General features: G+C 45.0%; 1 protein-coding gene across 1 annotated transcript in view; it reads left to right on the top strand.

Moving 5' to 3' along the window:
• Nucleotides 1-8,086: 8,086 nt before the first annotated feature.
• Nucleotides 8,087-23,478, top strand: part of PDIA5 (protein disulfide isomerase family A member 5) — a 91,862-nt gene continuing 76,470 nt past the window's right edge. Inside the window, exon 1 of the mRNA XM_047099358.1 lies at nt 8,087-8,221. Within this exon, the coding sequence (XP_046955314.1) occupies nt 8,174-8,221 (48 nt within the window). The 5' untranslated portion in view covers nt 8,087-8,173. The remainder of the gene's footprint in view (nt 8,222-23,478) is intronic.

The raw sequence follows: 23,478 nt of genomic DNA, 5'->3' as shown, positions 1-23,478 counted from the left end.
TCTGTTCTGGTTTTTCTTTAATGCCTTTTATCGAATATATGATTTGTGAATATTTTCTCCCATTCTGTAGCTTGCCTTTTTACTCTGTTAATTGTGTCCTTTGATGTAAAATTAAAGTTTTAAATTTTGATGTAGTCCAATTTATCTATTTTTACTTTTGTTGCTTGTGCTTTTGGTTTCGTATTTAAGATATCATTGCCAAATCCGATGTCATGAAGTTTTCCCCATATGTTTTCTTCTAAGTGTTTTATAGTTTGTTTTTTCATTTAGGTCTCTGATCCATTTTGAGTTAATTTTTGTACATGGTGTAAGTGAGGCTCCAACTTCATCCTTTTGCATATGGATATCCAGTTTTCCCAATACCATTTGTTGAAAAGACTATCCTCTATTTTTAACCATTTTTAAGTATTCCGTTCAGCCATATTAAGCACATTCACACTGCAGGGCAAACATCCTCACTATCTGTCTCCAGAACTTTTTCATCATCTGACTGAAATTCTGTACCCATTAAACAAAAACTCCTCATTCCCCTCTCCCTTCAGCTCCTGGAAACTACTCTTCTACTTTTTTTTTTGTCTATGAATTTGTCATAGTCCATGCTCTTAAGGACCACATTTCACACGGGAAATTGTGAGAGCACAGAGAAGGGACATTTAGGCCCAGACTTGGTTGGGGGGGGGGGGGTTGGTGGGAGACTGTTGAGGGTCTTCAGAGGAGGGGCTGCCCAACGTGGGTGGGTACCAGCCGAGCAAGGGAGTATGGGTGGAGTGACACATCAGCAGACATGATGAGCAGAGGCAAAGGCTCATAAACAGCACAGGGTGCCCTGGGCGCTAGGAGTCTTCATGTTCAATCTCTCTTTGGTGGGACTAGCTGTTCCCCCAGATGTATGCATCGCTGAATGACTTCCAAGCTATCTCTTCTTTGGATTCTCTCCCCTGATTTTCACCTTCCCTTTTCAGAGCTGACTTTTCTTTCCCTCCATCTCATTCCTCCTCTTTTTAAATCGTAGACTTAATGAAATATAACATATGTACAGCATAATCCATGAATGGGTGTGATGAATTTTCACAGAGTCAGCATACCTAGGTGCCCTGTACTCAGACAGAGTAACAGAACCCAACCCAAGAGACCCCTTCCAGAGATTCCCCACACACTTCCCTGCCCTTATTGTACCTTGTATAACTGACATTATACAGAATATACTGTTTGTGTCTGGCTTTTTTGGCCCAACATTCCTCCTATTCCGTTCTGGCTAATTCACATCCTCGCTTGAGTGTCATTGTGCTAGCTCTCATCCCAGTCGAGATGATGGAGAGGAACTGGCTACACAAATATAAGGTAGTGTCACAATTCACAATAAACCACAGGACAAGAAGTTTCTCTGGCCTGGCCCTGCGGGGCTGCTGCTGGAAAATGGATGGTTCCCGTTGAGGGCTGTAATGGAGGAGGGACAGCACTTGCCCTGTGCTGGTCTCCTAATATTTCAAAGAGAGTGGAGCTTAGAATTGTTAAACATTCCCAGAAGGGCCATAAATCTCATTTTAGTTAGTTTCAATTGCAGAATTAAATGGCCTGTTTTCTTGGCAATTTTTATTTTTCCCTTTCAGTCCCTTGTCCTCTGGTTCTCTGGCTCACAGGCTCATGACTTCCTTCCTTCCTTCCTCTCCCAGACTCTTTCCCTTTTGGCAGTTACATTGCTGCAGAGTTCAGCCCTCCTCCCAACCCAGGAGCTTTTAGACAGCCTTGGACTCTTGAGATGTAAGAGTTATAAGGGATAATAGAGATTAGCAGATTTATCCTACCCTTCATTTTTTTTTGACTTTTAGAAAATTGAGCATGATTTACATAAAGTGTACAAATCTTAGAATATAGCTCCAATAATAAGCTCAATTAATAAGTTAGTTTTTACATATGTAGACTATTGTGTAACTATTATTTACTATTATCGTAACTATAATCAAGATACAGAACATTTATAGCACCCAGAAAGTTTGCTTATGGTTTTTCGCAGTTGACCTCTCCTCCTCCCCCTCCCCCTCCCCCCCCATTGGTAAGTCCTATTTTTCTATTATCACAATAGATCACACTTGCCTCTTCTTGAACTTCTGATAAATGGAAGCATACAGTATGTCCTTTTTGTCTGGCTACTTTCACTCAAAATCATGGTTTTGCGATTCATCCATGTTGTATATCCATAGCTCGTTCTTTTTTATTGCAGAATATGCTATCATTTATTCATCTATTTTTCAAGGACATTTGGATTATTTCCTGTTTGGGCTCCCATATTAGTTTGTTAGAGTTGCCATAACAAAGCATCACAGACAGGATTGCTTAAACAACAGAAATTTGCATTCTCACAATTCTGGAGGCTAGAAGTCCAAGGTCAAGAAGCTGGGCTGGCTTCTTTTTTTTGAGTGAGAGAAGAATATTTATTTATTTATTTATTTATTATTTATTTTTTAAGAGAGAGAGAGTGTGAGTGAGGGAGAGAAGCAGAGGGAAAGGGAGAGAGAGAGAGAGAGAGAGAGAGAGAGAGAGAGAGAGAGAAAGAGAGACCTGTAAGCAGGTTCCATGCTCAGCCTGGAGCCTGATGCAGGGCTCAATCCCATGACCTGAGCCAAAATCAAGAATTGGATGCTCAATCGACTGACCCACCCAGGCACCCCCATGTGTGTGTGTGTGTGTGTGTGTGTATATATATATGTTAGAGAGAAAGCTCTCTATATATAATAGAGAGAGCAGAAACAGGGTAGAGGGGCAGAGGGGAAGAGAGAGAGAATCCTAAGCAGGTTTCATGCTCAGTGTGGAGCCCAACGTGGGGCTCAGTCCCATGACCCTGGGATCATTACCTGTGCTGAAATCAAGACTCTGGACACTCAGCCAACTGAACCACCCAGGCACCCCTATTTATTTTTTTATTGAAGTATAGTTGACATACAATGTTATATTAGTTTCCGGTGATTCTATAATTCCAAACATGACACAATGCTCACCATGAGAAGTGTAATTACCATCTGTCACCATACAAAGTTATCACAATATTATTGACTATATTTCCTATGCTGTGCTGTTCATCCTTGTGTCTTATTTTATAGCTGGAAGTTTGTATATCTTAATCCCCTTCACCTATTTTGCCTGTATTTCCTATGACTTATCTGTTTTATAACTGGAAGTTTGTGCCTCTGAATCCCCTTCATCTATTTTACCTTCCCTTCCCTCTGGCAACCACCGGTTTGTTCTCTGTATTTATGTTCTATGTATTTATGTTTTTGTTTGTTTTGTTTTTTAGGTTCCACATGTAAGTAAAATCACAGGGTATTTGTCTTTTTTTTTTGTTTTATTTCATTTAAGGTAATACTCTTTAGATCCATTCATGTTGCCACAAATGGCAAAATCTTATTCTTTTTTTTATGGCTGAGTAATGTTCCATTGTATATTGTGTGTGTGTGTGTGTGTGTGTGTGTGTGTGTGTGTACATCTTCTTTATCCATTCATCTATCAATGGGCATTTAGATTGCTTCCATACCTTGGCTATTGTTAAATAATTCTGCACTAAACATAGGGGCACATATATCTTCTCAAATTAGTGACTTCATTTTCTTTGGGTAAATGCCCAGCAACAGAATTACTTGATTGTGTGGTAGTTCTATTTTTAATTTTTTGAGGACCCTCCATACTGTTTTCCACAATGGCTGCATCAATTTATATTCCCATCAACAGTGCACAAGGGTTCCTTTTTCTCCACAGGGTTGGTTTCTCCTGAGGATTTCTCTCCTTGGTTTGTAGATGGCTGTCTATCTCTGTCTTCACATAGTCTTCCCTTCTGCGTGTAAGTCTTTTTTTTTTTTTAATTTTTGAAGTTTATTTTATTTTTGAGAGAGAGAGAGAGAGAGACAGAGCACTAGCAGAGGAGGGGCAGGGAGAGAGAGGGAGACACAGAATCCGAAGCAGGCTCCAGGCTCTGAGCTGTCAGCACAGAGCCCAATGTGAGGTTTGAATTCATGAACTGTGAGATCATGGCCTGAGCTGAAGTCAGCACTTAACCAACTGAGCCACCCAGGCGCCCCCTGTGTATAGGTCTTAATGTCCCATTTTTATAAGGGTACCAGTCATATTGGATAAGGGTCCATCCAATGACCTCACTTAACCTTAGTTACTTCTTTAAAGGCCTTCCTCCAAATAGTCATATTTAACGTACTGGGGTTTAAGGCCTTCAATATATGAACTTTGGGGGACACAATTTAGCTCACAACAGGTACTATGAAAACACTGTTATGGGGCGCCTGGGTGGCTCAATCAGTTAAGTGTCAGACTTTGGCTCAGGTCATGGTCTTGCGGTTTGTGGTTCAGCCCTGCGTCGGGCTCCGTGCTGACAGCTCAGAGCCTGGAGCCTGCTTTGGATTCTGTGCCTCCCTCTCTCTCTGCCCTTCCCCTGCTTTTGCTTTGTCTCTCTCTCTGTCTCAAAAATAAACATGAAATTTAAAAAAATTATGAACACTTTCTACATATTTTGTACATGTACTGTTGCCCAAAGTTGTTGAACCAGTGTTCACTCCCATTAGCAATGTATGAGAGAGTACTGTTGTTCTAACATCCTTACCAGCTGCTTCATCTTACAGATGAGAACTAGAGACCCATGGAGCTGTGAGGCCCACTTTTCCACATACAGGTCACGAGCTTGACGTTGCAGAGCAAGCATGCAGAGGAAGCCCTGTCCCCCAGCCTGCTTCAGGAATTTCTGAAACTCCCCACCATATCACTTCATTTAATCATTCAGTCTTTCATCAGGAACAACTCCAAGAACCACCAGAGGCTCAGGTCCTGTGGTAGGTTTAAACTTAGCTGGCCAACAAGAGAGATGTGAAACTTACATCTCAGTTGTAGCAACAGACAAGGAACACACCAACTAGATAAGTACTTGCAGACTGTGGTAAGCACCCAACAGCAAAGAACAAACAGAACCCAAGCTAGAGAATAAGGGGTTTGGGAGTGGAGAGGGTAAAATCTCCCATAGACGGGGAGAGCCATGAAGGATTGGATGGAGCCAATCAGACAAAGGGCCGGGGTAAGTGTTGAGGCAGAGGGAATAGGAAGAGTACCAGCCCTGAAGTGGGAATAGCTGTTAAGGGTGGGAGAAGGAAAATGATGATCTGAGTAACTGGAGCCAAGTGGACAAGGCAGGAGATGAGGTCTAGAGGGCTGGGACCAGACCGTGCCAGGTTTACAGGTCCTGAGAAGGAGTCTGAATTTCATTCGAAGGGCAATGGGAAGCTACTGGAGGTTTTCAGGCAAGTGACAGGCAAGATCCAATGCATTATAGGGGGTATGCAGGAAAATGCATCCAGAGATTTTACCCCTGCTTAGGTGAGACATGTCAGTGACTTAGACTCAGGAGGTAGCAGAAGAGATAGATTGTGAAGGTAGAAATGACAGGACATGATGATAGGTTGGATGGGCCTCCAGACAGTGAGCAAAGATCTTTCACTTGTAACCTACCAAACCCAGTCTGTGCACTTCCTTGTACATCACGCTACTGTGTATCTCGGGCCTCAGGATGTAGTAAGTGTTCAATAAACATTAAAACAAATTCTAAAGTTTATTTATATTTGAGAGAGAGAGAGAGAGAGGGAGAGAGAGAACACAAGTGGGGGAGGGGCAGCGAGAGATGGAGACAGAATCCAAAGCAGGCTCCAGGCTCTGAGCTGTCAGTACAGAGCCCAAAGTTGGGCTCAAACTCATGAAGTGTGAGATCATGACCTGAGCTGAAGCTGGACCCAACTGACTGAGTCACCCAGACGCCCCTAAACATGTTTGAATGAATAACTACATGCAAGAATGTTTTAGCACATGGAATGAGTTCAGTAAAGGTTTCTTAAACATTTTTTATTGAGGTAAAATTCACATTACCATAAAAGCAACTATTTTAAAATGGACAATTCAATGGCATTTAGTATATTCACAATGTTGTGTAACCATTATCTCTTTCCAAAATATTTTCATCACCCCCAAAGGAGATCCTATACCCACTGAGCATTCATTCCACAAACCCTCCTGCCCACTAGTCCCAGACAACCACTAATCTGCTTTCTGTTCCTATGGATTTACCTATTTCTGGATATTTTATATAAATGTAATCATACAAAATGCAATCATTTGTGTCTGGCTTTTTTTTGCACAATATTTCAATAGATATTATTTTCTAGGTTCATCCACATTATAGCATATATCAGTATTTCTTCCCTTTCTATGGCTGAATAATATTTCACTATATGGATGTACTATATATAATACATATATATACATATATATGTATATATATATATATATATTTAAATAATTTATTGTCAGCTTAGCTAATATACAGTATATACCGTGTAGTCTTGGCTTTGGGAGTAGGTTCACATGATTCATCACTTACATACAACACCCAGTGCTCATCCCAGCAAGTGCCCTCCTCAATGCCCATCTCCCATTTCCCCATCCCCCCAACCCCCTATTCCCATCAACCCTCAGTTTGTTCTCTGTATTTAAGAGTCTCTTATGGTTTGCCTCCCTCTGTTTTTACTTATTTTTCCTTCCCTTCCCCTATAGTCTTCTGTTAAGCTTCTCAAATTCCACATATGAGTAAAAACATGTGATATCTGTCTTTTTCTGACTGACTTATTTCACTTCGCATAATACCCTCCAGTTCCATCTTGCAAATGGCAAAATTTAATTATTTTTAATTGCTGAGTAGTATTCCATTCTCTCTCTCCCTCTCTCTCTCTCTCTCCCTCCCCCTCTCTCTCTATATATATAACATCTTCTTTATCCATTTATCAGTTGATGGACATTTGGGCTCTTTCCATAATTTGGCTATTGTTGATAGTGCTGCTATAAACATTGAGGTACATGTGCCCCTATGAATCAGCACTCCTGTATCCCCAGTAGTGCTATTACTGGGTCACAGGGTAATTCTATTTTTAATTTTTTGAGGAAACTCCACACTGTTTTCCAGACTGGCTGCACCAGTTTGCATTCTTACCAACAATGTGAGAGGGTTCCTCTTTCTCTACATCCTTGCCCACATCTGTTGTTTCCTGAGTTGTTAATTTCAGCCACTCTGACCAGTGGGAGGTGGTATCTCAATGTAGTTTTGATTTGTATTTTCCTGATGACTAGTGATGTCAAGCATCTTTTCATTTATCTGTTAGCCATTTGGATGTCTTCTTTGGAAAAGTGTCTATTCGTGTCTTCTGCACATTTCTTCACTTGTGCCATATTTTGTTAACCATTAATCCCTCAGTGGACATTTGCATTGTTTCCAACTCTTGTGAATAAAAGCGCTAGGACCATTTGTATACAAACATGTTTCAGTACTTATTTTCAACTCTTTTAGGTATATGCTAGAAGTGGAATTGCTAGATTGTATGGTAATCTATATTTAACTTTTTTTTTTTAAGTTTATTTATTTTGGGAAAGAGAGAGAGAGTGCAGGAGGGGCAGAGAGAGAGGGAAACAGAGAATCCCAAGCAGGATCTATGCTGTCAGCATAGAGCCCAATGTGGGGCTCTATTCCACAAACCTTGAGATCATGACCTGAGCGGGAAACAAGAGTCAGCTGTAACTGTTTCCCATTAGCTAAATAAAGTTTTTCTGAATGAACAAAAGACAAGGTAAGTGGGAGCCTGGGAGGAAGGGAATGAGGGCTTTTCCTACCCTTCACAAACAGTGCTGGACTCAGCCTTTTGCAAACCGTGGTCTGGGTCAAATTACTTGAATTCTCTGGCTGCCTCTCCATCCTCAAAGTAGGGAAAAGAAAACTTATCTCTGTAAGCTGAATGAAATCTTGATCTGAAACTCCAGGCACAGAGTAAGCCCCGCAAATTAACTGCCTTCCCTTACTGGCTGACCTCGCCGTTTAGCACTCCACTCATGCGCCTCTGTGCCTCTGGGGCCAAGTCCACGCAGGGAGGCCCCCAGCCCAGCCTTGCCGCAAACTACGACTCCCAGCAAGCACCTCTTCCAGGCCGCCTCTTTCAGCCTCGTGCGCATGCTTTGGCAGACGTGGCACCGGGAACTCGGAGGCGGGGAGCGGCTGGGAAGTGGCCGTGTCTGTTGGACTCGGCGGAGCTGCGGGCGCGGGAGCCTGAGTGGAGAACGGAGCCAGCCGTAGGCAGCGGCGGCGGGGATGGCGCGGGTCGGGCCGGCATGGCTGCTGCTGCTGCTGGCAGTCTGGGTGAGGCTGTGGCGCTGGGGTCCGGGAGGGGGCGGCACGTGCGCCCCACGCTGGGGTCCGCGCTCCCTGCTCCCGGCCCTCGCGGGACGTGCGGGGAGCTGCCTCCAAACCCCGGGGTGGGGGCATGCGTGCCGGGCAGGCGTGGACCCGGTGGCCGCCGGGGAGGCAGTGGGGCAGTCCCCGTGCCCTCCCCGCGGAGCCCTCCAGGGCGCAGGGTCCGAGGGAGCCACGCAGTGGGCTTGCGCCGCGGGCACAACTTTGCGGGGGTGCAAGTCGGGGGGGGCAGCCGGCGGCTGGGGCGGGACACAGGCGGGTTGGAGGGTGCGCCGCGCCCATACTCAGGGCCCTGCACCTGTGTGAGTGCGGGGTGGGAAAAGGGTGTTTTATATCTGTACTGCTGGAAACCTTGCTTTAGGGCCACCTTGTTCTTGGTTTCCACCCTGAGCAGCAGAGAAAGTGCCGGTCTCCACCTGGTACCCTGCCTGCAGGCAGGGCTGGGTGGGGTCCGCGGAGGAGTTCTTGCTTCTACACCCAAGTGTCCTGGCCCGAACCTCAGCCACTTTCTAGTTTGTGACACTTGCGACTTAGTCTCCTCATCCATGAAGTGGGGACGGTAAACCCCCCCCCCCCCAAAGCCGTCGGGTGCGGGTCGGATGGAGGAAGTTCTGTGAACTGCAAAATCATGCAGGAGTGGAGTAGGGGTGAGCCAGCGTGCTGGGAGTGGTGGGCTCGCTGAGAGGAGTTTGCTTACAATTGAAAGGGGCAGGGGCGGGCGGGGGTGGCTCCAGGAAATCCCTAGAAGAGGCCAAAATGTATGTATTTGTCCACAGTGCCCAGGGCTCTCCAGGTTTGGCTTCGGTGTTACTGTGGGTGTGTGATGGGATAATGTGGCCTCTTTCCACATCACTCCATAACTTCTGGTCGGTCTCCCTTCTTTTAGGACGATCTTGGCTCCTTTTTTCCCCATGAAGTTCCCAGAAACTTTCTGCTGTGGGTACCCTCTCCAACCCAGATTTTTCGTTTTTTTTTTTCTGTTGGGTGTGACAAGAATGCTGGGCAACAGGAGGAGAAAAACTGGAGTGTGGATTTAGTTGCTTTAAACAATTTCATCTTTTGATATCCTGCCTTTGGGGCATCACCAAGGAGGAGTGGCCCTGTATTTTCTGGTTGTCTGGAAGTCGGTGGGAAAGGCTGCTTCCTGTTCCCTAGATCTGACCGTTCTCCCTCTGGGATAGAACTAGTCTGGAATGGGACAGTGTCCCTTTACCTTCGTCTACCTGTGGATGATCTGTTTGCATTCTGTTTTCTGGAGCCAGCTGGCTTGGGCAGGTCTCTGGGCCAGGAGATACCGCAGGACTGTGCAGAGGGGGCCAGCTCCAGTGGGAGCCCCTATCAGGTCTTTGCATTTGGGCTGTTTTAGGGGGTCCTGCTTTCCTCTATTCTTTTTTCGTCTCCCTTCTATAAAAATAGAGGGCTTGGGAATCTGACTGGAAACAAGTTTCTTTCGGCAATCATTTATTTATCAACGATGTTTGGCACTGGATTGGATTTTGGATGGAGAGCAAAGCACAGATTATCCCTGACCTCCGGTGCCGCCCTGGCTTGGGCAACGGAGTCAGTCCTGTGAGCAAATAAAGACAGGGCAGTGAGCACTAATACCCGAGGTGCTGGCAGTCTCCTCATTAATTTGGTGGGAAGGTCAGAGGTCAGCCATGGCTTTCCTGAGGCAGTGGGTTGTGCAGTCTGGATGAAGTGGGGGTGGGGGGAGTCAGTGAGGCAGTTAAGGTCTGCTGGTGCTCTCCATCTCCAGGTGTGGAAGGATGGGTAGGTTTGCTGAGAGCACTAGAACCTGGGAGTCTGCAGCATGAAATTGACCTGCTCCTTTCCCCATGCCCTAGCTTGGCTCAGCAGGTGTCAATGGTGTAGGACCAGTGCTGAGTGGCTGGTGGACACCAGGGTGGGCCTCTGTAAATTTAAACTCTATGTATGTCCAATAAGGGCTCCCAAGGTCCTAGGAGTGTATTGGGTTTCCTTGTTTGCTCAATATTTACTGAGAGCTGATATGTGCAGAGCACTGGACTGTGACCCAAGGGACATGAAGCAGTATAAAGGGATCTATAGAGATTCACGGACAGGGATATATACCTACCACGTTTTTTACAATAGTAAAAATATAGAAATGGCTTAAATGCTCAACAATAACAGCATAGTTAAATGATTTTGGGTCCTGTCCATGCCATAGAAAGTGATGTTTATAAAGAATATTTATATTTATTAGAATGCCATGTTGACTATCAAAATATTTTATATGCTTATGAAGAATATCTAGGGACATGGAAAAGTGCTTCATAATTAGGGGTAAAGCAAGGTACAGAACGAATCCCAGGGTGGCTGAAGATAGCTTCATATGTGATTGAGGAATTAGTAGTGCATCAGAATGTTAACAGCAATTGTTCTAGAAGGCACAGCTCTGGGTGACTTTTGTTTATTTCTTTGTTTATGCTTTTTTCTATTTCCCCAAGTTTTCTATATGGATGTGTATTTGTTTTTTGATCAGAAAAGTTAATTAAGGAAAAAGGTTCCTTTGGGGCCTCTCAGCCTTCCAGAAGAATACTGGGATGAAGAGTCACAGTCAGCACTTGGGACAGGTTGGTTCTAGCCCTTCCCTCCTGGCTAGGTATCTCTGCCCTCCGTCTGGGGAGGCTGTGCTGTCCTGGCCCCACCCCTGCAGCTGACTGCCCCTTCCTGCTGCCCTTCTCAGCTCCTCCCTGTGGTGGCCCCTTCCCCAGGCCATCCATGCTGATTGTGGTGTAGTCGACATCCAGTCCTCAGAATGGAACTGGGCTGTGACAATTTTCACTGGTCCATAGACACACTGGAAAAGTAATAATGGTGAATGGTTTTTCCACGAATCCAGATACTTTCAGTTTAAAAACTTGTCCATTTTTCTGACATGATGTCCATATTGGAGGGAAGGGGCGGTTTTCAGTGTCCTTTAGAAAAAATTAAGTAGTGATGGTATATTGATTTTTTTTTTAAGAAAGTCTTTTCTAGATTAAACTTATTTTTAAATGTATAATATACATTATATATTTTAAACATGTTATATATTTTAAAATGTTTTTAAAAATATATAAAATACATTTTGAAAAATATATTTTGCCAATCCCTGAGATTCAGAGGTCTGAGAACTCCTGATATAACTCAGCTCTTTGATTTTAGAGAAGTGGGGCTTTGAGAGGGAAGGGTCTCAAGGCTGCTGGGTTTGTAAAGACAGAGCTGGGATTGGTGCCAGTCTCCTGAATTATAGATCAGATTTCTTCCTGCTCCATCTCTGCCATCCCAGCCCCCCATCTTCCACCTGCTTCCTTCCTCCCAAGCCACTGCTAGGGCCTCTGCCCTTGACGGTGGCTTGACGCTGGCTTGATGCTCAGAACCTGGTGGGACAGTGGGTGGAGGTGCAGGAAGCAGGAGATGTTTGTCCCTGGTCTCTCCTGCAGAGCTTTTAATGTATACATATTTAGGTTCTACACCATTATATATTTAATAGGCTTTTGTGGGCTGGCCTGGGGACCTAATTGCCATTTATAATGCTGTTTGGAACCTGGAGTGCACTTTTCCCACAGAAACAAACACATTACAGAGGAAATTTTAAAACAGAACTGGCACATCAATGGGAGGAATAGCTGAGCTCCGTGTGGGTGGCAAATGCTGAGTGCTGTGCGTTTGGGCAAGGGTCAGGCCGAGGGCCCCCAGTCACTAGAGAAGGGTTCTAGCTCACGCCTCACGAGGGCCGACTCCAGGCTCTGTGACGATGGGGATCTTCCCTGTTCTGCCTGTTGTGTTCCCAGCACCTAGCCCAGGACCTGGCATGCAGTCCTCCCCAGTCCATGGTTGGCCAGAGGAACTAGTTTTGCAGGCAAAGGAAGGAAACCATCTGGGGTAGAAGTACAGACAATGAGGAGTTATGGGCCGGTCTGGATGGAAGGAGAGATTTGAGTCTCGGGAGGGGGAAATCACATTGGAAAAGTGGATTGTGATGAATGTTAAATGCCTGGCAAAGCTTTTGGGACTTGGTTCTGTAGGTGATGGAGAGACGTGATGAAAGCTGCCCTTTTAATAATAAGATCAGTCAGTCCACACTGTGGGGTTGGAATGGAAGAGACTGGATTAATTTTCCCAAAACAACACTTTCTTCCTCTCTCTTCTCTTGTATCTATAAGGTAAAATCAAAGTGTGATGTAATGGGTAGAACATGGGTTTTTAGCCAGCTGGGCACTGAAGAGCTGTGTGACCTTGGGCCCTGCCTCAGTTTTCTTGTTTGTCAGTGGTGGTAATAATATCCATTTGCGGAGTTGAAAGCATCAGAAATAATACAGGAAGCACCCAGCACAGTGCTTGGCATATGGGGGCTGGGGGGCAGGCACAATAAATAGGAGCCAGGGCAGTTATCTCAAGTTGGGAAGGAGAGGTGCTGGGGAAGCCGGTTAGGAGGCCAGAGAGGGTGTGAGCAGAGACTGCAGGCTGTGAGTTGGGGGGCTGTGCTGCTGGGATTCTCCCCATCACAGTTCCTCTGAGCTGGGCTCTTGACTCGCTCCTTGCCACTCCCCAGTGGGCCCTTGCAGAGCCTCTGAGGAAGTAGAGGGGGCTGCAGAGGGTATAAAGATTTATGTTTCTCTCCCCTTCTGAAAGTGGATACTCTTTTGAGAATGATGATACCAACCACACCACCTCCCTGACGGGTTTGCTTCAGCTTTGCGGTTTTGCTCAGTGGGGCTCTTGTGTCTCAACTGGTGGTGGTGGCTAAGTGACAGTGAGTCAGAGAGTGATGCATGGGGTGTAAGGAACCTAAGTGCTCATGTTACCAGGACTTCCACGGTTTCTTTGGCCCCACACTCCCATTCCTCCTTCCTTTTTTTTCACATCTAGCATCTTAGATCCCAGTGGGAGAGGGGAGGAGCAGGGATGCCCACCCATTGCTGGGCTGCCTGGCCCATGCTACAGTACTGGCTGGAGCCTCTGGCTACCCAGGTGATCTGTTGATGAGAATTATAAAACAGTTGGCATATCTATAGAGGGCTTTGGAGTTTGCAAAGCATTCCCACGTATTTCATTTTGGTGAAACCACTTCTAAATAATTAGCTTTGCAATCATGCAGTGGGGGGTTAAATACTCAGATGGACTGAGGGGTTAGAATAGCCTTTGGTGTCTTTTTATTCTCCAAGGGCATCCTGAGCCCCCAGTTTGATGTGTACTCTGTTCCCAGATGGTCTGATGGTGAGGCTGTGCCTGGCTTCATTGCAGCTGGCTGGGATTGGAGTAGAATGTCCATCTTCTGACCCCCCAGAGAATCCTACTATTCCCCCAACGCTTTGGCATGAGCAGATGTCATTAACTCATGAGCAGATGCTTTAATCCTTGCTTTGGAAGGTATTAACAGAGATCTAGGTTGAGAGCCCTACGCTGGGGCTGAAACACATAGGTGGTCTAGTATCTGAGCTGAGAAGTGGGGTTGGCTGGAAAGTTCTGTTGTTGGGCCAAGTAGGGCAGGCTTGTGAAGAATAAGTGGGTTTACTTTTGTCAAAGGGTCTGACTTTGCTAGGTCCTGGGCAGAGTATGGTACCTGCTCCTTATTTCCAAGGAATGTAGACCAGCACCTGCATGCTACCCGTGTCCCAGATGTTCATTCATCCCATAGGTCTTTTTTATGTATTTAGTTTTAATTTTAATTGTTTTACTTTAGAGAGAGAGTGCAAGTGGGGGAGAGGGGTAGAGGGAGAGAGAGGGAGAATCTTAAGCAGGCTCCATACTCAGCATGGAGCCCGATGCAGGTCTCAATCCCATGGCTCTGGGATCATGACCTGAGCCAAAATCAAGAGTCAGATGCTCAACCAACTGAGCCATCCAGGTGCCCTATTTTTTCTTTTTTCTTTAAACAGATACTTCTTGACAGTCTTTTATGAGTCAGACATACCATGCTAAGGCATTAGGGACATAATGATAAATAAGATGGCCACCATCCCTTCCTCCTGTTGCTTAGTGGGAGAGCCACTAACTTATTACTTAATTCAGGTGGTAAAGTGCCGGAAAGAGGAAATACAAGGTGATAAGAGAATGTGTAACGTTGGTCCCTAACCTAATGCAGCAAGTCAGGAAAGGCTTTTCAGAGGACTTTCTTAGAATCATGTTTTTAAGTGTATAAAACAATGCATAGTACAACAAAGGAAACCAATGATACTGAAATATAGTTCCCAAATTCTATAACAAATATGTGATAAAATATTTGTATTTATTATAATGTTTCATTTAGGAAGATCTAATGGCAGGTTTGATATTTTTGGTAATATTTAGTGATGAGCATCAACAGTGTTTCAGGATATCTACGCCTGTTGTAATATGAAGTGTGGTTTCTGGGGGTAAGGGCTAAAAAATATATGATTTCTGTTGGTGGCAAAGTCACAGACACTGCTGGTGCTACTATAATTTGTTGCCTACACTCATGATAAAAGTAAGGCTAAATTTCAGTTAGAGGTTAGTGAAAATAAAGATACTATTTTTCCTCACTCAAGTTCATAGGCCCCAGTGTAAAGAAGAATTATCCAGGGGCGCCTGGGTGGCTCAGTCTATTAAGTGTCTGACTTTTGATTTCGGTTCAGGTCATGATCTTGCAGTTCATGAGGTGGAGCCCTATGCCAGGCTCCTCTGTGCTGACAGCCTGGAGCCTGCTTGGGATTCCCTCCCAATCTCCCCTCCCAATCTCCCCTCCCCCCCACCCCCCCACCCCCAACGTGTGCTCTTTCTCACTCTCTTTCAAAATAAATAAGTATTTAAAAAAGTTACCAAAACCATGGAAATAAAAGATGCTTTAGTGTCTCTTTAATGTCATATTAGAGCATTGTCTAAGAAGGACACCTAAGGGCCATCCAGTACTCTAGGGAATATAACCGTATTATTCTTTAGGACCCTTATTTTATTTTATTTTATTTTATTTTATTTTATTTATTTATTTATTTAACGTTTATTTATTTTTGACACAGAGACAGAACATGAATGGGGGAGGGGCAGAGAGAGAGAGGGAGACATAGAATTGGAAGCAGGCTCCAGGCTCCGAGCCATCAGCCCAGAGCCCGACGCAGGGCTCGAACTTACGGACCTCGAGATCGTGACCTGAGCTGAAGTCGGACGCTTAACCGACTGAGCCACCCAGACTCCTCTAGGACCCATATTTTAAAGGTAGATAAGATGCAAATGATTTCTGTTTGGTAGAGAAGAGAGACCCAGAGGTGATTGCCCTGCAGGACTTTAACCAGTTTGATACCTAATTTAGCAGTCTTACAACAGGATTCTTTTTTTTTTTTTCGTGAACCATATGCATATTAGTTTCTTATAACTTTTTTTTTTTTTTGAGATCTTCTTTAAACCTTTTTTCCCTTATATCCTTTTTTGATGTAACTTTTTTAGTGGGTCACTTATTAAGAGGTCAGTAACCCTGGGGCATCTGAGTGGCTCAGTCGGTTGAGTGTCATGATCTCATGGTTCATGAATTTGAGTCCTGCGTAAAGCTCTGTGCTGACAGCATACAGCCTGCTTGGGATTCTGTCTCTCTTCCTCTCTCTCTGTCCCTCTCCTGCTCTCTCTTTCTCTCTCTCAAAATAAACTTAAAACAAAACCGAGTTCAGTAACCCTTCGAAATATGCTATTTGTATGAGATTTAGGTTCTTAACATTTGAGAATTCTATGTGACCCCAGTTTAGGAACCAGAGTGAGCAGTATGTGAGGATGTGGCTCTGAAGAGAGAGATCTGGGCTGGACATGTTAATTTAGGGGTGCTGCTCAGGAGGTGGGTGAGATCCCCATGGAGAATGTAGAGAAGGAAGAGAAGGTAGAACAAGCAAGCCCTGAGGAACTTCAACGTTTGGAGGTTGGGGGGACGAGGGATTACAAAGAAGATAGGAAGGGTGGCTGGAGAGGTAGAAGGGAGGCCAAGAGTGTCCTGCTGGGGTTCAAGAGGTTGAGGCAAAGGAGAACTGGAGGTATCTGTAACGTTATCCATGTGGAAGTTGTTGCGAGTCCTCAGAGAGCCTCTCTATCTGAGAGGGGAGTGATGTGGGCTCCAAAGATGGGTCAGTGATAGAGGTTTTTCCTACCAGGCTGTGGATGCAAATCACCATAAGGGTCTATGTATACAGTTGGATTCCTGGCCTCCCCAGATCTGTGAGATGCTATTCTTTAAGGATAAGGCCCAGGAATCTATTTCTAAAAAGCCTAGACTTAGAACTGGTGTGCGTGCAAACCAGGCAGATTTACAAGTAAACAACATTAATTTTGTGTGGTGGATAGTATTTTGCCAGCCAGGGCTGCTGCTCTGGGCTGGGTGGTGTGGCCCAGGTTCTGCCCAGGTCATGATCCGTGTACACCGGGCACAGTGTGAGGTGGCACTTGGCTTGAACACACACTGCTTTGCTTTTCCCTGAAGGCGTGTAGAGAACTGCAGGCAAGCAGGGAGCAGGGAAAAGATGGGTCAGGCTGTCACTGTGGCTTTTTCCAGTTGGTTGTGCTTAATGGCTGCGTTGGAAGGGGAGGCAGATTTGCCGGCCTCTCCGGTCTTGTATTGGGTGGAGCTCTAGTGAGTGGAGAGGGCTTGAGGGGCACCAGTGGGGAGCGTTCACCTTGACTCACTGTGCTCAGAAGGTCTGGGCTGAGTCCTGGGCTTCACCTGAGGGGCGTTTGTTCACTTCTGTGAGCCTCAGTGGTCGTATCTCTAAAGTGGGGATAGCACCACCTCCCACACAGATTGTGACATTTTTCAGATATTTTTGCTGCAACTCCTGCAAGCACAACTGTACGTTTTACATTATAGCCAAGTATATGTAACAGATATAAATGTTTTGCTGAATACGTAGTCTTGTTATTTATGATACATACTGATGTTTTCTATTTGATGTCACTTAAAAAATGTTGGTGGTAATCCACTGAATTGATTTGTGACTCAGCTCTTGGGTTGAGTCCTGAAGGGTGGAAAACACTGGCTTAAACCCTCAGCTTTAGAGGATTGAGCGAGATAATGTGTGTAAAAGCATGGATGTACACCATGGGTCATGAGCACTTGAATTGTTATTTTCTTATCAATTAACTGAGCTTTGAGCCAGAGTTCGATTTCTGGAGTGGGAATTTACCTGCTCTTCCCCCTTCTCTGCTGCCTAATTCACTATTCCCTCTACCAGCTCTTGTTAGCAGGCCTGGCACACCAGGCTGGCAGTGACCCAAAGCCCTCTTGGCGTTAGGAGAGGTTTTTCAAAACATTAAAAGCTTTAGGGACTTAAGTCCTGGTTAAATGCACTGCGGTTGCAATTTCAGGATAAGAAAACCTGTTTTTATAAGCTCTCGGATCAGTTGTCCTGCCCCTGAATTGTCCCTTGTTGACAGCCACATGTTGCGGGGGAAGAGAGGGGAGGAAAACTGTACTGTGTAGACCACATGTAAGGTATGGTTTTTAAAGGAAGCAACATATAAGAAATGCAGCTAGCTTTGTATTTGGAAGAACAAACAATGAGATGTGGGTGGCTCCAGGAATCTGTGGTCTTTGTGCTCCAACTGGGGCACCAGCGATGGGGGTCTGAGTCACAGCTCTCTCACCTTCTTGCTGTGTGATGTTGAGCAGGTTTCTTGGCTCTCCTTAGTTTCAGTTTCCTCACCTATGTAATAGATGTACTGCAAGTACCTACTGAAGTCTCTTGCCAAGATAATTAAATTAGATAGGCATGTGAGTTGCTCAGCTGCTCCTGATCACACAGTAAGCACTCTGTACATGGAGCTATTATCATTATTATGGGCTAATCCCTAGGCCTTGAATTTTGGAACTGAAGAATTCTCTCGTGGGTTCTATTCCTTGCCAAGTGCTTTCCCATCTCTCTCTCTTAAAAAGCACATTTAGCTCCTCGCTGCAGATAGTCAGGGGTCCATATCTCAGCCAGGCCCTGTCTGTCTGTCTTACACCCACATACCCACACACCCCATTCAGGGACTCATGGTGCTTGCCTTTATTTCGGAGGCTGTAGGGTAGACATTTGCATGTTGGGAAGTACCAGTGGTGAAATTCCCAAACTTGGTTTGAGGTTAGGTCTTCATTCCTGGTGAAGAGTGCTGTTTAGCCATGGTGGTTGGTGACAGATGCTTAAAATTTGCCTTTATTAAGGGATGTAAATTACCCATATTTAAAAATTAATGTTCTTTTGTATTTCTCTTTCTCTGTCTCTCATCAAAGACGTTCTGGGTATGTGTTGCATGCACAGTGCTTTGCAGATTTCGTATAATAGTTCCTATAAAAAACTACGTGGTGCCAGGTGAGCAGAGGAGCAGACAGGTAGCTGGAAGTGAAGAATGGCAGATGAGCTCTCCTCTTACATGGGAAAGTACTAGTGAGCGCTGGCCGGCCGGCCGGCTGGCCGAGGGTTTTGGAAGTCCTGTGGAAGAGGTGGGGGCAGTATTTGGTTGTTTCCTGGGCATCTTTTTTTTTTTTTCCCCTGTCTTTTTTTAGGTAAAAAAAAAAAAAATTTTTTTTCTAACTAATTTCAGACTTACAGAGGAGTTGCAAGAAGAATACAAAGGATTCCCATCTGCTCTTTACCCAGATTCCACACATATTAACATTTTATCACATTTGTTTTATCACATTCTCCCTCACCGTTTATAAAGTTCACAGACGTGATGCACCTTTGCCCCCTAAATATTTCCTAAAAGGCAAGGATATTCCCTTACATAACCACAGTACAATGATCAAAATCAGGAATGTAGCATTTGGCTCAGAACCCAGTTCAGAATGGCACGCTGAATTGTCATCATCTCTTTAGTCTCCTTTAATCCGGACCAGTTTCCCAGGCTTTGTCTTTTGTGACCTTGATAATTTTGAAGAATGTCCTTCAGCTGGGTTTTTGATGATGTTTCTGTTCAGTGCGTTATATCCGGAGGCATATGGTGCTAATTTTACCCATTATTGGTGGTGCTAATGCTGGCCCCTTAGTTAAGGAGGTCTCTGCCAGGCTTCTCTGCTGTGAAGTTACATTTGCTTGTGGGGTGATACTTAGAGATTGTTAATTATTTCCTTGATGGTGGCCAAGTGGCGATAATTTTTTTTTTCTTTAAAGATTTAAATTGGACATGCCTATTATGGTGACTGAGAAAAACAAAGGGGAAGAATGAAATCTATCTAAGGATGAAGTTTTACTTTGGTGCATTTTTTTCTTCCAGTCTTTTTCTGAGCATAACTTTGTGTGTAGTTATAATCATGCCATGTACATTTGAACTCCATTTTTTGAAACTTAACACTAAAGCAAATATTTCTTCATTGCACAGTCTTCGAAAACATCATCTAAATGGCTGTATTATTCTGTTGAATGGTTTCCTCTAAATGACCATTCCCCTGCTCCTGAATATTTAGGTTGTTTACAATTTTTGACTCTTACGAGTAGGACCGTGTGAGTCATCTGTCAGAACCCCTGCTAATTTCCTTAGGACAGATTCCCAAAAGTGGAATTACCAAGTCAAGAAGCATAAATACTTTTTTTGAGATACTTGGTGAATTGTGCCAAATAACTTTGAAAAGAATTGTACTTTTGCCAGCACTTTGTGACATTTGGGCGCCGTATTTTAAGAGATTCGTTAATGATGTTTCTCAATTTTTTTTTAACTGTGACCCACCAGTCAAGATTTGTGTTGAGACTAATTTCCTCTATTTTGAATTATGAAAGCATCAATATTTATTTCCCCAAATAAATTCTAGTAATATAGCACATTATTCTTTTTAAGCTCTAACACTCTGCTGCCAGCTATGGGGATAGCTCTGAGAATCATGAACATGTCTGTGTCTAAGGTAGATCATTCAGGACGGTGAGGGATTTGAGGGCACATGTGAGGAGCTAGGGTATTTCACCTCTAGGATCCTAAGAAGGAATGTGTTTGCTCTTTTCAGAGTGCAATAGGCTGATAGGCATGGGAGAGGGAGGAATTTGAGCTTTCTGATGATAAGCTATCTAAGATGAAATGGTAGGGTGGAGGACATGGACTTGTAAATATTTCGTTCTCTCAGCCCTGTGGGCCCACTGTGTGGCACAGCCTCAGGAATTTTGAGTCCTTGGCTCTGGAGGGCTACCTGGAGGCCTGAGATGGCATGTGAGGAATGCTGTGTTGGGGAAACCAGCCAGCCCAGCTCAAGCCTGTGAACTGCAAGACCTTCTGGTCTCCTGCAGTGGTCCTCTTAGCCATAAAGGGCCAAGGTTGCAGGGAAACTGGAGAGCTACTAGCTGACTTTCCTTTCATTTGTGGGTAGTTGTCACCAAGTGACCAAGACACCTGACGGGAACAGGCATGGTGAAACTTGGGTAATTTAGGAGGAACACAGTGAACCAAATCTTTGATAGTCCCTCTGTCTCCTTCCTTACAACAATTTATCTGAAGTATAATACATGATTTAGTGCCTTAGACTCTTTGAAATATCCCAACTGGAGCAAATGTTAATATTTCTTTCCAATTTAGGCTTTTGTTTCAGTAGGGACTCAATATCCATTTGTATGTCTGCCAGAAAACCCAGAATGAGTACCTTACAGAGGTCATGTAATTCACTCATGTTGAAGCCTAGGAAGGGGTGTTCTAGGGCCAGTACATACTCCTGTGGGTCAGGGACCCAGGTACCTTTTATCTTACTACTACACCTCTGTAACAAGTCCTTTCTCCTCATTGTCTCAAGGTGGCTGCTTGAGTTCTAGCCATCTTGTCTAAATTCCATCTGGCAGGAGGAGGAGGAGACTAAGAAGACCCAAATGTCTATTAGGAACAGTTCCAAACACTTCTGCTTATATTTGAGGGGCCAGAGTTTGGTTGCACAGCCAGCCACACTTGCTGCAAGGGACACAGAGGAGTGACTTTTAATGTGGGTGGCCACAGATCCAGAGAAACTCAGCAGTTTTTGTCACAAGGTATAATTACCTTACAGTACTTCTCTGGTAGTGATCATGAGGATAGATTTATCAAAATGTCACAATTGGCAGGGACTTTGGAAATTATTTTAAGTCCCTTCATTTTACAGAGACTTAGAAAAGAGAGACTTGCCCAAGGTCACACGACCAAAAGGTAAAGCCAGTGCAAAACTTGGGTTTCTGGCTCTTTCCACCAAACCTCCAGCTCTAAATTCTCAGTCAGCTCGAATTCTCTGACCTTGGGTTCAGGTCATCTGTTTTTAACATTTTTCCTGGATCCCTTTACCACCAGCTTCTTTAGAGTCTAGACTTTTAGATTCTGACATTTGAAAACTATTTTGAGCAAAATGTGGGTTACACTAAATTAAAACCGGTTTCTTCACAGCTCCCAACATAGGAAGGGTATCTTTTTTCAGGTGACAGAGCAAAAAAGGTCAAGTTCCACCTCCACCCCTTTTCCTAAATGCTAAAATTTCTGTCTTCAAATCACCCTCCTTTAGCAAGCTGCTTTTACATAATTGAATACCCCTGGCTTCATGATCCACATTGAATAGTGAATCTGTAATGACAGCCAGCCTCCCCGGCTACAGAGAACATGAGGGTGCTGGCACGCACCCCAGAGATCTGGAACTTTTTCCAACAGAGGGTATAGTGTGGCAAGGAGTGTTCTCCCTATTATTTTCCAAGATTGTACCACTCTTTATCTCCTTAGTCTGGTGGGGATGGTGGGTGAGGTTAAGTGAAGAGAGAGCAGTTTAAGTGTGCTGTGTGTTAGAGAGGGAGAGAGTGAGCTGGAAAGGGGCTCAGACTCCTGTACACAACTTCTAATGAACAGCACATCTGGGCTCATTGATCCAGGGCCCTGAGAACAGGGTACTGCAGAGGGTTATAAATCCCTTCTTGCCATGGTATTTTGGAAGTTTGGGGCTTTTCCTGGCTGCTCTGAAGGGAAGGAGGTGCTCTTTTTCTGCTTGGGTCCAGGGAGCTTGTGGGGTTGAGAATAATAGACCATCTCTGGGCAGGAGCTGGGAGACCTGAGCTCTAGTCCTTGCTCTGCTGCTTACCTGTTGTGTGACTTGGTAAGCAATTTAACCTCTCTGAGCCTCAGTTTCCTCATCTGTGAGATGAGGCCAGCACCCACTTGTTAGGTTTTGTGAGGAGCAAACGGGCACAGAATCTGGAAGGAGCATTCTGCATGTACCGCGTGGCCTCTTGGTCTGGGTTGCCATGCAGATGGGTGATTATTGCAGGTTTCAGGTTATATCCTGAATGTTGTGTACGTGCATGCTCCTTCCTGCCTGGACGTGCTGTTTTGCCTCATTGTAGCCAGGGCCCTGGAGAGGAAGAGGTGGTTCCCGTTTCACTGTTGTTCTTGCTCTGTGATTTGTCTCACTAATAGTACTAATAAGATAATTATGATTATTATGTACTTCTGTGTGCCAAGCATTATGTTAGGTTCTCTGTGTGCTTTTCCCCCCTTCATTTAATCCTCAGCCATGCCCGCAAAGGAGGTATCAGTATTATCCTTTCCACTTTACAGGTGGGGAAATGGTGCTCTGAGAGGTCATGTTGCTCTAAATGACGGTGCTCGTGTTTGACCCAGGTCTGTTTGGCTCCCGAAGCAGTGCTCTCTCTGTGCTGTCTGAGGGGTGGGGATCCCTCAAAGGGAGAAGATGAGAGTGGGCCTGTAAGCTGGCCCTGATATGGGCAGGAGAGCACTCAGGGCATCTGGAAGATGAGAAGGCTCATGCCTCCAGCTGTGGTGGAGGTGGAGTGAGGGCTTCTGCGCCCAGCAGCCGGGGTGCTGCTGGGCCCTGAAGGGGACCTGTGCTCTGAGTGGGGGTGGAGGCTGCTGTTACCGTGATGGAGGGGCATGGTGTTCTAAGAGGGGGTATATACTTTGACAGGGGACGCTGACATGTGGGGCTCCAGGATTCGCCAGCAGCAGGAACAGAGGCAGCTGGCCTTCCCAGCAGTGTTCTGCCCTGCACTGGGGGAACGTTTTATGGGTCTGAGCCCAGGCCCTAGTGTAAATACTGTTAAAGCTGAGGGTTGGTGAGCAGAACGATCCGAAGCCAGTGACTTAGAATGTAAAGAGCTGCCATACCCGGGAACAGTTCTATGGCTGTCTGGGAAGGTGGCTGGCTGCTGAAGCACTTCTCAGACGCTGCCCTCTCCCCCCTGAGGGCTTGACAAAGCAGAGAGTTTGTGCATCATTAATGTTGTTATTATTGTTGTTATCAGGGTTTGTGGGTTGTGACTTATGAAGTCTGCAGGAAGGCTCTT

Source organism: Lynx rufus, unplaced genomic scaffold (assembly GCF_022079265.1).
Source record: "Lynx rufus isolate CCGP_SWC_20201006 ecotype Redwood Valley unplaced genomic scaffold, mLynRuf1.p SCAF_5, whole genome shotgun sequence".
NCBI lineage: Eukaryota > Metazoa > Chordata > Mammalia > Carnivora > Felidae > Lynx > Lynx rufus.
This window is presented reverse-complemented; position numbering and strand designations above follow the sequence as displayed.